At 44.5% G+C, this 16,450-nt stretch overlaps 1 protein-coding gene across 2 annotated transcripts in view; it reads left to right on the top strand.

Annotated features, from left to right (window-relative positions):
- Positions 1 to 16,450, top strand: part of LOC128697043 (endoribonuclease Dicer) — a 110,155-nt gene that overhangs the window by 79,357 nt on the left and 14,348 nt on the right. For both annotated transcript variants that reach the window (XM_070095265.1, XM_070095264.1), the window contains one exon: positions 579 to 758. In XM_070095265.1, coding sequence (XP_069951366.1) covers positions 579 to 758 — 180 coding nt within the window. The remainder of the gene's footprint in view (positions 1 to 578; positions 759 to 16,450) is intronic.

Here is a 16,450-nt window from a genome sequence, read left to right as displayed (position 1 = left end):
GGCCTAGGAAGGGTTGGAGGGAGGGGGTAAGGGAGGTTTTGTGTGCGAGGGGCTTGGACTTCCAGCAGGCATGCGTGAGCGTGTTTGATAGGAGTGAATGGAGACAAATGGTTTTTAATACTTGACGTGCTGTTGGAGTGTGAGCAAAGTAACATTTATGAAGGGATTCAGGGAAACCGGCAGGCCGGACTTGAGTCCTGGAGATGGGAAGTACAGTGCCTGCACTCTGAAGGAGGGGTGTTAATGTTGCAGTTTAAAAACTGTAGTGTAAAGCACCCTTCTGGCAAGACAGTGATGGAGTGAATGATGGTGAAGGTTTTTCTTTTTCGGGCCACCCTGCCTTGGTGGGAATCGGCCAGTGTGATAATAAAAATAATAAATATATTATTACCAACAGTTAAGTCAAAAATATCTTCTTGATCACCTGTATATGCAAGACAAACTGTTTATTTTTTTTATCTGCTGCTGATGAAGAAGTTAGCTGGACATCTTTGTGAGTTTGTAAAGTGTTTTGTGTTGATCATATTGATCATATATGAAGCAACATAGATCTTTAATTGTAAACACTTTCTTCACAGAGAACTTGGGAAGTTATTGAAATATTAATGGGAGACACACTGAAGAAGAGTCTGGCAGATATTCCAGGCAACAGTATCAGAGAACTCTACGAGGTGGTTAATAAAGTGAAGCCAGGAGACATACGCTTTGAGAAAGTGCCCCGAGAAGAGAACGATGACACCTCGAAATACCTTCTCAAAGTAGGTTGTTAATGGCTTATGTTGCACATACAGTAATTATGTGAAGGATGGGCAAGGACATCACAGTTCAGAGTGTCATCTGAATTGTGATGTCAACACACTTTTGGAAAGACAGAAGACAGTTATGGAGTGAATGATAATTTTTTTTTTTTGTATGTACTCACCTAGTTGAGGTTGCGGGGGTCGAGTCACAGCCCCTGGCCCTGCCTCTTCACTGGCCACTTCTAGGTGTGTGTGTGTGTGTGTGCTTGTTTTCAGCCTACCATGGTGGGAGTTGACCAGACAGATATAACAAATGATTGACTGATTGATTCACAACTCTGCTGAAAATTGAATATCCAAACAGAAATGAGAAAAACTTGGCCAAAGATTTTCAAAGCAAGTGAGGCCTATCATCATTACTTTCATCTTAGATTATTAATTTGATGAGTATTGATAGTTGTCCTATTCCCCGAGCCTGGTCCTGGACCAGGCTTCTCTGCTCATCCAGGCTGCTGTTACTGCTGGTAACTCACTGGCTCACATATCCGCTGTGTCAGCATCCACTGTCAGCAACAGTTTGACTGTTGTACCATGTATACAATAAATGAACACTGTCAACATCCACTGGTACTTACTGTACACATCGTTCATGTGTACCTTCAGAATTCAGTGTAGTGACTGGTCTTGGACTGTGGTCTGGCCTGGTCTGGTCTGGGATTACTGACCAGTTACCTTATGCCACCACACCACACATTGTCAATTCATGTCCAGATCATCTCATTAAATCCTTCATTTGATTACAGTCATCTCCCTTATAAAGCTTCTCTAAACAGTGGACCCTCGCCTAACGATATTAATCCGTTCCTGAGAGCTCATCGTTAGCTGAGTTAATTTTCCCCATAAGAAATAATGGAAATCCAATTAATCCATTCCAGACAGCCAAAAGTATTAAAAAAAAAAAAATTTTTTTCATGAAATATACATTTCCCTACAAAGAAAACAATAAGACATGCACAATAACTACATAAATTAATGTTAAAATGACACTTACCTTTATTGAAGAGTATTGATGAGTGATGAGACACTGTTTTTCTTGCAATCCCCACTTGCATTACAACAAAACATGAGAGTTAGCCTGTCTTTCACAGGCTTGTGTCCTGGGAGTGCCTTTTCCTCCTGAGTAATGTAGGTCCTGTTTGGCATTTTCTTCCAGAACAGGCCTGTTACGTCACAATTGAACACTTGTTGGGGTTGGAATTTTTCAGCTTCACCATGCTTTATCACACTGTGTATGCCACTACAATTCTTAAATCTCTCAAACCAACCTTTGCTGGCCTTAAATTCACCAATATGAGCACTAGTTCCAGGCATTTTTTCCTGTTCACCTGGGTGTTAGCTAACTGTTGTGGGTCGCATCCTGGGGGACAAGATTAAGGCCCATCCAGTGGAAATAAGTTAGACAGTCCTCGATGATGCACTGGCTTTCTTGGGTTATCCTGGGTGGCTAACCCTCTGGGGTTAATCGTTTCTCGGTAATTGTTTCCCGTTAAGCCACACCAACAACACACTCCACATCTTCGAGTAGTACAGCTGACGGTGGTGGAGCAACAGCTGACAGTGGTGCAGCAGCAGCTGACCATGGTACAATAGTATTTCTCACCCTTTTTACCACAGAGTTGGCACTAGAAGCTTTATTTGGGCCCATAGTGGCTTATTTAGCAGTTACAAGCACTATAAACAATGGAATAATACAAAATGTATCGAATGTATGCATGCAACCGGCCACCCTGGGTTGTAAACAATGACGGCAGGGAAGCGTAGGCGCTCAGGCTGGACGGACAGGTTCGGGACGAGTCATGTTGGTCAGAAACAGCTGACAGTGGTGCAGCAGCAGCTGACAGTGGTGCAGCAACAGCTGACAGTGGTGCAGCAACAGCTGACTGTGGTGCAGCAACAGCTGACTCTGGTGCAGAAGCAGCTGACTGTGGTTCAGCAACAGCTGACTGTGGTGCAGCAGCAGCTGACAGTGGTTCAGCAACAGCTGACTCTGGTGCAGCAGCAGCTGACCGTGGTGCAGCAACAGCTGACAGTGGTGCAGCAACAGCTGACGGTGGTGCAGCAGCAGGTGACTAGTGCGGCAACAGCTGACCGTGGTGCAGCAACACCTGACTGTGGTGCAGCAACACCTGACAGTGGTGCAGTAGCAGGTGACCGTGTTGCAGCAACAGCTGACAGTGGTTCAGCAGCAGCTGACAGTGGTTCAGCAACAGCTGACTGTGGTGCAGCAGCAGCTGACCGTGGTGCAGCAACAGCTGACAGTGGTGCAGCAGCAGCTGATGGTGGTGCAGCAACAGCTGACAGTGGTGCAGCAACAGCTGACAGTGGTGCAGCAGCAGCTGACAGTGGTGCAGCAGCAGCTGTGGTGCAGCAACAGCTGACCGTGGTGCAGCAACAGCTGACCGTGGTGCAGCAACAGCTGACTGTGGTGCAGCAGCACCTGACTGTGGTACAACAGTATTTCTCACCCTTTTTACCACAGGGTTGGCACTAGAAGCTTTCTTTGGGCCCATGGTGGCTTATTTAGCAGTTACAAGCACTGTAAACAATGGAATAATACAAAATGTATCGAATGAATGCATGCAACCGGCCACCCTGGCTTGTAAACAATGACGGCAGGGCAGCTGAGACACTCAGGCTGGATGAGCAGGTTTGGGAGGAATCACATTTGGCGAGTTTTTTATTGTGAGGCAAGGCAAAATTTTTGCTTTAAAATGTATCATATAGCGGATTTAACGTAACGCGATGTCATCGTATGGCGGGGGTCCACTGTATACATTATTATTGTAATAAAAAAGAAGCGCTAAACCACAAGAGCTATACAGCTTTGCAGGGCAGGAAGGAAGTGAGAGTATCAGGTGGCAAAAGGGAGAGGGATGATTAGTAGGTTACAGAGAACAGCGGGGCAGTGGATAGTGCAGGGACAGAGGGTAGCAAGAGATTGAGGTAGAAAGGGCTGAGGGGAGTGCAAAAGGTATCATCCGAGTTTGTGGAGTAAATTAGTTATTGTCAAGAAGTCAATGAGAGAGTCAGGATTAAAGGAGGGTCCATCAGCAAGAAGGGAAGGTAAAGAGAGAGTAGAGAGGAGACGATTTTGGAGTTAAATTTTGGGTGCTCGATGTGGCCAACCAATACTGGAACCTGACACTTCTCACAGAGAGGAACATGGTGCCTCTCCATGAGATACCCATGAGTAAGACGAGTGTGGCCAATGCGAAGGCAGGAGAGAGTAGTCTCCCAACCTCGACACTGATGACAAGAAGACGGCCATAACCTATACTTGGTTTAATAGAATGAAGTTTGTTACCGAGTAGATTAGACCAACATTGTTGCCAACGGGTGTGAAGGTGGGTAGCTATTACAGCAAAATAGTCTGTAAATGGAACACCTCTATATGAAACTGGTAGGTCATGTGCTGCTGACCGAGCAGCATTGTCTGCCTGTTCATTGCCCTATACATCAACATGACCAGGGACCCAACAAAAAACAATATCTTTATGCTTGGTAGAGATACGGAGTAGCCAAAGTTGGATATGGAGAACTAGGGGGTGAGGTGTATCAAATTTTCATATAGCCTGTAAAGAAATAAGGGAGTCTGAGACAACCACAAATAATGACACAGGCATAGATGCAATACGGATAAGTGCTGCAAGAATGGCATACAATTCAGCAGTAAAAATGCTAGCCAAAGATAGTAAATGCCCTTGTACGACGCTGTCCGGAAACACTGCTGCGAATCCTATGCCGTCAGTAGACTTAGAGCCATCTGTGTACACTGCGATGGCATGAGAATGAGAGTGGAAATGGTCAAGAAAAAGAGAACGGGAAGCTACCGTAGGCAGTTGGGCTTTCGAGTAAGGGAGTGAGAAAGAACAGACTCGAACAGCTGGAACTTCCCAGGGGGGCAGGAAAAAATGAGATGCTACATGAACATAGAAATATGGTAACTGATGGGAAGACCAGAGCGAATGTAGGCGAAGAGAGAAGGGATGGAGCAAACAGGGGTGGTGAACAAATAAAGAATGTCTACTAATATCTGTAACCATTCTGTAAATGGAAGGATTGCGATTATGAGAGCTTACATAGTAACGAAGGCAATGGGCATCACGGGGATTGGACAAGGATGGAACATTCGCTTCTGCATAGAGGCTCTCAACAGGAGACGAGCGAAAAGCACCAAGGCATAAACGTAATCCTTGGTGATGGATGGGGTTAAGGCTAGAGAGAGTAGCAGGAGAGGCCATTGAATATATCTGGTCACCATAATTGAGTTTCGACAAAATGAGGGCTGAATGTAGGCAAAGGAGAGTTTGACGATCAGCTCCATGAAAGATGAGCAAGGGTTTTAAGAAGGTTCAGCCGGCTGTGACAAGTTTCCTTCAGAGAGGTAATGTGAAGTTTCCAGGATAACCTACGGTCAAAGAGAAGGCCTAGAAACCTGACTGTATCACGTTCAGGGATACGGGAGCCATAGAGGTGCAAAGGATGATCGGAGATGACAGAGCGTTTCGAGAAAGTAATTTGGTGAGTTTTGGTACTGGAAAATTTAAACCCATGCGTGGTGGCCCAGTTGGAAACACGGTCGACTGCATGCTGAAGAGAAAATGTAATGAGGTGACAGTCAGCGCCTGCACAAGCAATAGCGAAGTCGTCAACATAGAGTGATGACCAAATATTGGAGGGAAGACTAGATGCCAAATCATTTATAGCAAGGAGAAAAAGTGTTGTGCTCAGAACACATCCCTGGGGGACACCTTCAGCTTGGACAAAGTCCGGGGAGAGCACGTTATTAACCTGAGCACGGAAATGTCTGTTAGTTAAAAAGTTCTTAAGGATGGATGGTAGATTGCCTCAGAAGCCTAAGGAGTGGGCTTGGGCCAAAATATTGTACCTCCAAGTTGTGTCATATGTCTTCTCAAAGTCAAACAATATGGCAATAATTGAGTTGTTATTCGCAAAGGCATTACGAATATATGTATCCAAGCGTAGTAAGGGGTCTATGGTAGAATGGCCCTTAGGAAAGCCATATTGACAAGTGGAGAGACTGTTGCGTGTCTCTAAATACCCCATTAACCCTTTGAGGGTCGACAGGCCCTCTCCGAAACTCGTTCTCAGGGTCGGCCAAATTTAAAAAAAAAAAAAAATTATTTTCTCTTATGAAAAGATAGAGAATCTTTTCCCGATCATAAGGACACCAAAAGTTTGAAATTTGATGGAAAACTTATGGAATTATGCTCTCGCAAAGTTAGCGGTCTCGGCGATGTTTACGCATCGGCGATTTTGCCCACTTTGAGCCCCATTTTTGGCCAATTCCACTGTACTAGTCGACAAAAAACATGAATATTTCGCTAGAACTCCATTTTTTCTATCGAATGGGTGCAAGAAACCACCCATTTATGAAATTCAACTATCCAGTACAGTGGTCAGAATTTAGCAATTTTGCCAATTTCACACAAATTTCAAAAGATGCCAATTTCCGAATAGGGTCCAGAATAAACAAGAAAGAAATTCATGGCACTAAAATGACATTTCCTCTGGTCATTAGTCACGTCTCAAGGCCCCTCTTATATTCTTTTGCTTTCCACTTTGAATTTTTATTCTCACAAAAAATATAAGATTTACTGTTATGCAGACTACTGCATTAGTGTAAAAAATGGTATAAATATTATTGGTGCACTTGTGAAAGAATATTACACTCACCAGTTGACGTGTATTGCACGCTTGGCACGATTTGTTTACTTTTGAAATTTGGTAAAAATCGAACATTTCTGCTACTTTGAGCTCAATTTCAAGGTACCTTTCATTGTAAAACCAGTCAAAATCATCTCAATTTCTGTAATATGTCTTCCATTCTATAAAATGAGAGCAAGAAAACTAGAATACAACAATAAATACCATACGAAAATACAGTGTAAATTCGCTGTTTTATTCCAAAAAAATGGTCAAAGTTTTTTTTTTTCTCATTATGCACTGTGTGCTCCAGGATTTTTTTTAGACTGTGCACACTGACCACATAGACCCATTCTTTCATATGAAGGCCTACCAGCTTTCTCCCACTAGATTTGAGGGCGCTAGAATTTAGGCGTACTAGTACGTCAAAAACCCTGGGTCGTAAGCCGTACTAGTACGTCCGAAACCCTCAAAGGGTTAAACGTCGATTTACAAGACGTTCCATCACTTTGCAAACTGCACTAGTAAGGGCAATGGGACAATAGTGGGAGGCATCATGTCCCGTAGTACCCGGTTTGCAGAAAGGGAGAACAATGGCAGATTTCCACAGCTGAGGAAGAACTCCTTGTGACCAAATTAGATTGAAGAGGTGTAAGAGGACTGCAAGGGCTAACTGATGTAAATGCTGTAACATCCAAATATGAATGTTGTGAAGCCCAGCTGCCAATGATCAGCAAGCTGAGAGTGTTGCCTCCAGTTCCAGAAGTGTAAAAGGCACATTATAAGAGTCTTCTTGGAAAGAAGGAAAGTCTAAGGGTGCTAACTCGTTGGCAGACTTTGAGGAAAGAAACGAGGGGCATAGATGGAGCCCCTGAGAAATACGGACCAGATGAGTGCCAATTTCAATGGCAATGTCAAGAGGGTTTGCTATATCAACACTGGCAACCTGCAGAACAGGAGCCGGGTCAGGAGAGTATTTACCACTCAGTTTTTGTACTTTTTTCCAGACTGCACTCATAGAGGAAGTCGAGGTGATGGTGGAAACATAATGTTGCCAGCAAGTGCGGTTAGCGTCACGGATGACACAGAGAGCAACCGGTCACTTCTGCTTAAAATCAAGATGTCTCCCTGTGGTTCTATTGTACCGCTTCCTGCCCCACGCAGTGCATTTCAAATGTACTGCCCGATCACAAACAGGAGACCACCATGGCACACACTTCTGAGAATGCCTGCCTGAGGTTTGAGGTACAGAATGAGAAGCTGCGGTTAAAACTGACGTTGAGGTGTAGAAGCTCATCAATGGAGGATGAAGAATTTTTTTTTTTCTTCAACAAGTTGGCCGTCTCCCACCGAGGCAGGGTGACCCAAAAAAGAAAGAAAATCCCCAAAAAGAAAATGCTTTCATCATCATTCAACACTTTCACCACACTCACACATTATCACTGTTTTTGCAGAGGTGCTCAGAATACAACAGTTTAGAAGCATATACGTATAAAGATACACAACATATCCCTCCAAACTGCCAATATCCCAAACCCCTCCTCTAAAGTGCAGGCACCGTACTTCCCAGTTCCAGGACTCAAGTCCGACTATATGAAAATAACCGGTTTCCCTGAATCCCTTCACTAAATATTACCCTGCTCACACTCCAACAGATCGTCAGGTCCCAAGTATCATTCGCCTCCATTCACTCCTATCTAACATGCTCACGCATGCTTGCTGGAAGTCCAAGCCCCTCGCCCACAAAACCTCCTTTACATCCTCTCTCCAACCCTTTCGAGGACGACCCCTACCCCTCCTTCCTTCCCCTATAGATTTATATGCTTTCCATGTCATTCTACTTTGATCCATTCTTTCTAAATGACCAAACCACCTCAACAACCCCTCTTCTGCCCTCTGACTAATGCTTTTATTAACTCCACACCTTCTCCTAATTTCCACACTCTGAATTTTCTGCATAATATTTACACCACACATTGCCCTTAGACAGGACATCTCCACTGCCTCCAACCGTCTCCTCGCTGCTGCATTTACCACCCAAGCTTCACATCCATATAAGAGTGTTGGTACCACTATACTTTCATACATTCCCTTCTTTGCCTCCATAGATAGCGTTTGTTGACTGCACATATACCTCAACGCACCACTCACTTTTTTTCCCTCATCAATTCTATGATTAACCTCATCCTTCATAAATCCATCCGCCGACACGTCAACTCCCAAGTATCTGAAAACATTCACTTCTTCCATACTCCTCCTCCCCAAGTTGATATCCAATTTTTCTTTATCTAAATCATTTGATACCCTCATCACCTTACTCTTTTCTATGTTCACTTTCAACTTTCTACCTTTACACACATTCCCAAACTCATCCACTAACCTTTGCAATTTTTCTTTAGGATCTCCCATGAGCACAGTATCATCAGCAAAAAGTAACTGTGTCAATTCCCATTTTGAATTTGATTCCCCATAATTTAATCCCACCCCTCTCCCGAACACCCTAGCATTTACTTCTTTTACAACCCCATCTATAAATATATTAAACAACCATGGTGACATTACACATCCCTATCTAAGACCTACTTTTACCGGGAAGTATTCTCCCTCTCTTCTACACACCCTAACCTGAGCCTCACTATCCTCATAAAAACTCTTTACAGCATTTAATAACTTACCACCTATTCCATATACAGTGGACCCCCGCATAGCGACTTTAATCCGTGCAAGAGGGCTCATTGTTATGCGAAATGATCGGTATGTGAATGAATTTTCCCCATAAGAAATAATGGAAATCAAATTAATCCGTGCAAGACACCCAAAAGTATGAAAAAAAAATTTTTACCACATGAAATATACATTTTCCTACACACGAAGAGAAGGATACATGCACAATAGTAGAGTAGTACATGCACAATATATATTGTGCATGTACTACTCTACTAAATGAAGAATAAATGACACTTACCTTTATTGAAGATGCAGCAATGACTGATGAGACTCTGTGTCCTGGGAGTGCCTTTTCCTCCTGAGTACTGTAGGTCCTGTTTGGCATTTTCTTCCAGAACAGGCCTTATCACACTGTGTATGCCACTACGATTCTTAAATCTCTCAAACCAACCTTTGCTGGCTTTAAATTCACCAATATGAGCACTAGTTCCAGGCATTTTTCCCTGTTCACCTGGATGTTAGTCGACTGGTGTGGGTTGCATCCTGGGAGACAAGATTAAGGACCCCAATGGAAATAAGTTAGACAGTCTTCGATGACACTGACTTTTTTGGGTTATCCTGGGTGGCAAATCCTCTGGGGTTAATTGTTTCTTGGTATTCTCAATAAGCCACACCAACAACGGTGCTACAGCAGCAGCAGCAGCTGACAGTGCTACAGCAGCAGCAGACGATGCTACAGCAGCAGCAGACGGTGCTACAGCAGCAGCAGACGGTACTACAGCAGCAGCAGACGGTACTACAGCAGCAGCAGCTGACGGTGGTACAACAGCAGCAGCAGCTGACAGTGCTACAGCAGCAGCAGACAATGCTACAGCAGCAGCAGACGATGCTACAGCAGCAGCAGACGATGCTACAGTAGCAGCAGCAGCTGACGGTGGTACAACAGCAGCAGCAGCTGACAGTGCTACAGCAGCAGCAGACGATGCTACAGCAGCAGCTTATGGTACTACAGCAGCAGCAGAAGCTGACTGTGGTACAGCAGCAGCAGCAGCTGACGGTGCTACAGCAGCAGCAGCTGACAGTGCAGCAGCAGCAGCAGCTGACGGTGGTACAACAGCAGCAGCAGCTGACAGTGCTACAGCAGCAGCAGACGATGCTACAGCAGCAGCAGACGGTACTACAGCAGCAGCAGCAGCTGATGGTGGTACAACAGCAGCAGCAGCTGACAGTGCTACAGCAGCAGCAGACGATGCTACAGCAGCAGCAGATGGTACTACAGCAGCAGCAGCAGCAGACGATGCTACAGCAGCAGCAGATGGTACTACAGCAGCAGCAGCAGCTGACGGTGGTACAGCAGCAGCAGCAGCTGATGGTGCTACAGCAGCAGCAGCAGCTGACAGTGCAGCAGCAGCAGCAGCTGACGGTGGTACAGCAGCAGCAGCAGCTGTACCACCAATAGTAGCGATGGTTGATTGGGGTTTATTATACAACCTGGCCAGCTCGGAGACACGCACTCCACTTTCATACTTATCAATGATCTTTTTCATCTCTTTAGTAATTCTCACCCTTATTGCTGTAGGGTTGGCACTAGAAGCTTTCTTGGGGCCCATGGTCACTTATTTTCCAGATAAAATCACCAAAAACACTGTAATAATACGAAATGTTCCGATTTTATGCTTGGATGTTACCGCGGAGGCTGGCTGGTAAACAATGCCACCGGCGGCACATGTGACGCTGGTTAAGGGTGCACATTGGACGCGTCTCGGACGAAGAGCGGTGAGCGGGCTTTTGAGCGGTATGCGAGGCAAAATTTTTGCGATAAAAGCGAGCGGTATGCGGATTGAACGTTATGCGATGCGTACGGTATGCGGGGGTCCACTGTACTTGCAACATCTGCCACATTGCTCCTCTATCCACTCTATCATATGCCTTTTCTAAATCCATAAATGCAATAAAAACTTCCCTACCTTTATCTAAATACTGTTCACATATATGCTTCAATGTAAACACTTGATCTGCACATCCCCTACTCACTCTGAAGCCTCCTTGTTCATCCGCAATCCTACATTCTGTCTTAACTCTAATTCTTTCAGTTATAACCCTACCGTATACTTTTCCTGGTATACTCAGTAAACTTATTCCTCTATAATTTTTACAATCTCTTTTGTCCCCTTTCCTTTTATATAAAGGGATTATACATGCTCTCCGCCAATCCCTAGGTACCTTCCCCTCTTTCATACATTTATTAAACAAAAGTACCAACCACTCCAACACTATATCCCCCCCTGCTTTTAACATTTCTGTCATGATCCCATCAGTTCCAGCTGCTTTACCCCCTTTCATTCTATGTAATGCCTCACGTACTTCCACCACACTTACATTCTGCTCTTCTTCACTACTAAAAGATGGTATACCTCCCTGGCCAGTGCATGAAATTACTGCCTCCCTTTCTTCCTCAACATTTAAAAATTCCTCAAAATATTCTTGCCATCTACCTAATACCTCCCTCTCCCCATCTACTAACTCCCCTACTCTGTTTGTAACTGACAAATCCATACTTTCCCTAGGCTTTCTTAACTTGTTTAACTCACTCCAAAATTTTTTCTTATTTTCATTAAAATTTCTTGACAGTGCCTCTCCCACTCTTATCATCTGCTCTCCTTTTGCACTCTCTCACCACTCTCTTCACCTTTCTTTTACTCTCCATATACTCTGCTCTTCTTATAACACTTCTGCTTTGTAAAAACCTCTCATAAGCTACCTTTTTCTCTTTTATCACACCCTTTACTTCATCATTCCACCAATCACTTCTCTTTCCTCCTGCCCCCACCCTCCTATAACCACAAGCTTCTGCTCCACATTCTAATACTGCATTTTTAAAACTATTCCAACCCTCTTCAACCCCCCCACTACTCATCTTTGCACTAGCCCACCTTTCTGCCAATAGTCGCTTATATCTCACCCGAACTTCCTCCTCCCTTAGTTTATACACTTTCACCTCCCTCTTACTTGTTGTTGCCACCTTCCTCTTGTCCCATCTACCTCTTACTCTAACTGTAGCTAGAACTAAATAATGATCCGATATATCAGTTGCCCCTCTATAAACATGTACATCCTGGAGCCTACCCATCAACCTTTTATCCACCAATTCATAATCTAACAAACTACTTTCATTACGTGCTACATCATACCTTGTATATTTATTTATCCTCTTTTTCATAAAATATGTATTACTTATTACCAAATTTCTTTCTACACATAGCTCAATTAAAGGCTCCCCATTTTCATTTACCCCTAGCACCCCAAATTTACCTACTACTCCCTCCATAACATTTTTACCAACTTTAGCATTGAAATCCCCAACCACCCCTCCATAACATTTTTACCAACTTTAGCATTGAAATCCCCAACCACCATTACTCTCACACTTGATTCAAAACTCCCCACGCATTCACTCGACATTTCCCAAAATCTCTCTCTCTCCTCTACACTTCTCTCTTCTCCAGGTGCATACATGCTTACTTAACCCACTTTTCACATCCAATCTTTATTTTACTCCACATAATCCTTGAATTAATACATTTGTAGTCCCTCTTTTCCTGCCATAGCTTGTCCTTCAACATTATTGCTACTCCTTCTTTAGCTCTAACTCTATTTGAAACCCCTGACCTAATACCATTTATTCCTCTCCATTGAAACTCTCCCACTCCCTTCAGCTTTGTTTCACTTAAAGCCAGGACATTCAGTTTCTTCTCATTCATAACATCCACAATCATCTCTTTCTTATCATTTGCACAACATCCACGCACATTCAGACTTCCCACTTTGACAATTTTCTTCTTATTCTTTTTAGTAATCTGTACAGGAAAAGGGGTTACTAGCCCATTGTTCCCGGCATTTTAGTTGACTTTTACAACATGCATGGCTTACGGAGGAAAGATTCTTATTCCACTTCCCCATGGATATAAAATGAAAAGTAATAAGACCAAGAACTATTAAGATAAAATCAAAGAAAACTCAGATGAGTGTGTATAAATAAACGTGTACATGTATGTGTAGTGTGACCTAAGTGTAAGTAGAAGTAGCAAGACATGCCTGTAATCTTGCATATTTATGAGACAGACAAAAGACACCAGCAATCCTACCATCATGTAAAACAATTACAGGCTTTCGTTTTACACTCGCTTGGCAGTACGGTAGTACCTCCCTGGGTGGTTGCTGTCTACCAACCTACTGAAGAAGTAACCTCACTAAAAGCAGTGAGTTGCGAGTAAAGTTCCCAGTTTGCCCGATCAAATTGCCAGCGAGGGCTACGGAGAGGTGGTGAATATGAAGGAGAAGTAAGAATGATTGGAAAATGATCGCTGTCATGTAAGTCCGGTAGAACAGACCAGGTGAAGTCTAGTGCAGTGGAGGAAGAGCAGACCGAGAGATCGATGCAAGAGAGAGTATGAGTACGAGGATTAAAGTGGGTGGGAGTACCCGTATTTAAAACATGGAGGGGGTGAGAGGCGAGAAAAGCCTCCAACTGAATGCCACGTGAGTCACAGTGAGACCCCCAGAGGAAATTGTGGGCATTAAAATCTCCAAGTAACATAAGTGGTGGCGGTAAGGATGAAACGAGAAAGGCAAAATCTGGGATAGATAATGCCCGAGAAGGAGAGAGATTCACGGAACATATTGTAAACAACTTACTCAAGTGGATACGGGCTGCAGTGTAATGCAGTGAGGTATGAACAAATAGTGGACGGTACAGAATATCATTGCGTAGAAGAAGGGCACTTTCATTAAAGGTCCCAACAGAAAAAGGATCCGAAGAATACAATAAATTATAGCCTGAGATGGGTTGGAAAACAGCCGAGTGTAATTTTGGTTCTTGTAAGCAAACACCAACAGGGGAAAACAGGGAAAGCAGCATCTGAAGCTCACCCCGATTACTCCTGAGGCTTCGGATATTCCACTGTAAATAGGCCATGATTGGCAACGGGAAAAATACCAGGAATCCGCAGGTAAGGGCACCTACGGACTATAGGGGGTTAGAAAAGTCTACATGCGGTGGCATCGGAAAACGTTCAAGTAGCGAAGGAACGGAGCGTTGCGAAGAAAGTTGTGGAGATGGAGGGGAGGGAAGAGAAGGAACAGGAGGTGGATGAGTGTCCATTGAAGGTTTAGTCTCTGCAATAAATTCTGAAATGGCTTCAAGTGTTTCTGAATTCAAAGACATTGTATGGGAGACAATGTTAGAGATAGAAGGAGGGCAAGTAAAGACTGGGACAGTAATGGACTGTACCAAAGGAGGGGGGGGGGATGAAAGAGTGTAGGGGACTGGAGAAGTGTGGGAGGGGACAGAAGAGGCAGAAACATGGGAGGTGGCAGAAGAGGGAGAAACTTGGGAGGGGAAAGGGGTGGAAGGAACAGTACAAGGAGGAGGGTGAACCTCCACACTTGTAATAGAGCCAGTGAGAGGGAAAGAACTAGGCACAGAGACTGGAAAGGTAAAATGCAGAGGTGGAAGAAGGGAAGGAGGGGGCAAAGAAGATTTGAGCAATAGGGAATTTTTTGACTTCTGAGAAGTAGAGGGGCGATTGTTAGAAGGTGTCATATGAGGTCTTGTCGATACCGGGGCTTGAAGATGTGAGAACAGACTGAGGTATTGTAGTAGGGATGCCTGAGCCCAGGACAGCAAAAGAATTAGATAAAGGAGTGACTGTGGGAGGGGTAACCACAGAGGAGGCTGCAGAAGATGGGACCCCAGAAGTGGGGGGACATTTTGAAACACGAGAATAAGAAACACGGGGCAGTGTTCCTTGGAGGCGGAGATGAGAAACTGCCATAGCATAAGGGAGACCTTCTGCCTCTTTGAGGCAATGGATTTCACGCTCATTTAAGTAGACCTGGCAACGGCGAGAGTACGAAGGGTGAGCCTCATGACAATTAAGGCAAGAGTGCAAGACGTATTAGAATGGTCATTGGCACCACAGACTGGGCATTCGGGTATAGATCTGCAATATTTCGCTGGGTGACCAAATTGCCAGTAATTTCTACACTGTCGCGGTGTAGGGATCACCTTTCGAACTTGCAACCGATGTCCTGCTACATAAACAGAGGATGGGAGTTCACGACTGTCAAAAGTTAATCGAGCCACATTGCAAGGGTATCGTCTCCACCTGCGGGCAGGAAGGACATTGTCTACCTCGAGGATTGGGAGATCCTGGAATTCCAGCTGTTCGAGAATGTCATTGCCACATGTCTGAAAATTCTGTTGGACTATGGTATGGGGTAGAATGACAGTACTACTACAAGAATTGAGGGAATGATATTTTTCGATAGTGGCAGGAATAGTATCGATATGTGAAAGAAGAGAAAGATCATGAGCTTGGATAGCATTCTGGACAGTGATGATGCGCATACTGCTCTTAAGAGCATGAAAGGAAATATCTACCAACATGGTGTAGGAGCATCTTGCCAATACTATGGTCGGAAAGATAGTCAATAGAGGAAGTCGGCTGTAATGTAAAGAATTTAGTCCATTGTGCAGTCCGAAACTGAGCGTGGAAAGGAAGTGCATGACATGTTGATCTTTTCTGAGAAGAACGAGAAGGTGGTGAAGTATCATCATCAGGCAGTTGTCATTGGCATTTAGGAGTGGGACCGGAGTTGGTCCGACATGGAACAGGCTGGCGATTCGAAAATTGCCGCACCGTAGAGGGAGAGGCCGGAAGCATAGTCAGAGGAGAGCGGAGGTCAGACAAATCGAAGGAGTCAGTCGAAGCCTCGGTACCTGAAGCGGGTGAGGAAACAGCACCAACAAGAGGTACAGGGGCATCAGGAGTGTCCGAAGAGTGGTCAAAAAATGAGGCAGGGTCAGAATGGGGTGTTGTATCAAGAAGGGGCCTGGGGGTAGTAGGGATCTCCATGATTAGGTTACTCCTTTTCCTTTTCTTTTTGTTTTTAAGAAAAAAGAATGAAAAGAAAATAAAAATAAAAAAAGGAATAAAAAAAGGGGGGAGCGGGGAGGGATAGTTCCTAGGAGGAATGAAAGGGCCAGAAATCTCCCTCTGCACCCAAGAGGACCTCAGAACCACAAGTAACGCAGATGCAGCATGGAACCCGTGCCATACCCTACCCTTCATGCTAGTAAACCAGCAATCCGGGATAGCTACCTCACATCTGCCGAGCAACCTCGGTGGACAAGAGAGGGCGGCCGGATATCCGCCACAAAGCATACCTCCTTCGGCCACCACCCCCGGAATCCGAAAGGTGGCTTCCAGAGATATACCCATCGCCCGAAAGACACCCAAAGCCACCACCCGGGA

This window comes from Cherax quadricarinatus, chromosome 49, assembly GCF_038502225.1.
Source record: "Cherax quadricarinatus isolate ZL_2023a chromosome 49, ASM3850222v1, whole genome shotgun sequence".
NCBI lineage: Eukaryota > Metazoa > Arthropoda > Malacostraca > Decapoda > Parastacidae > Cherax > Cherax quadricarinatus.
The sequence above is the reverse complement of the archived record's forward strand: the minus strand, read 5'-3'. Positions and strand labels throughout refer to the sequence as shown.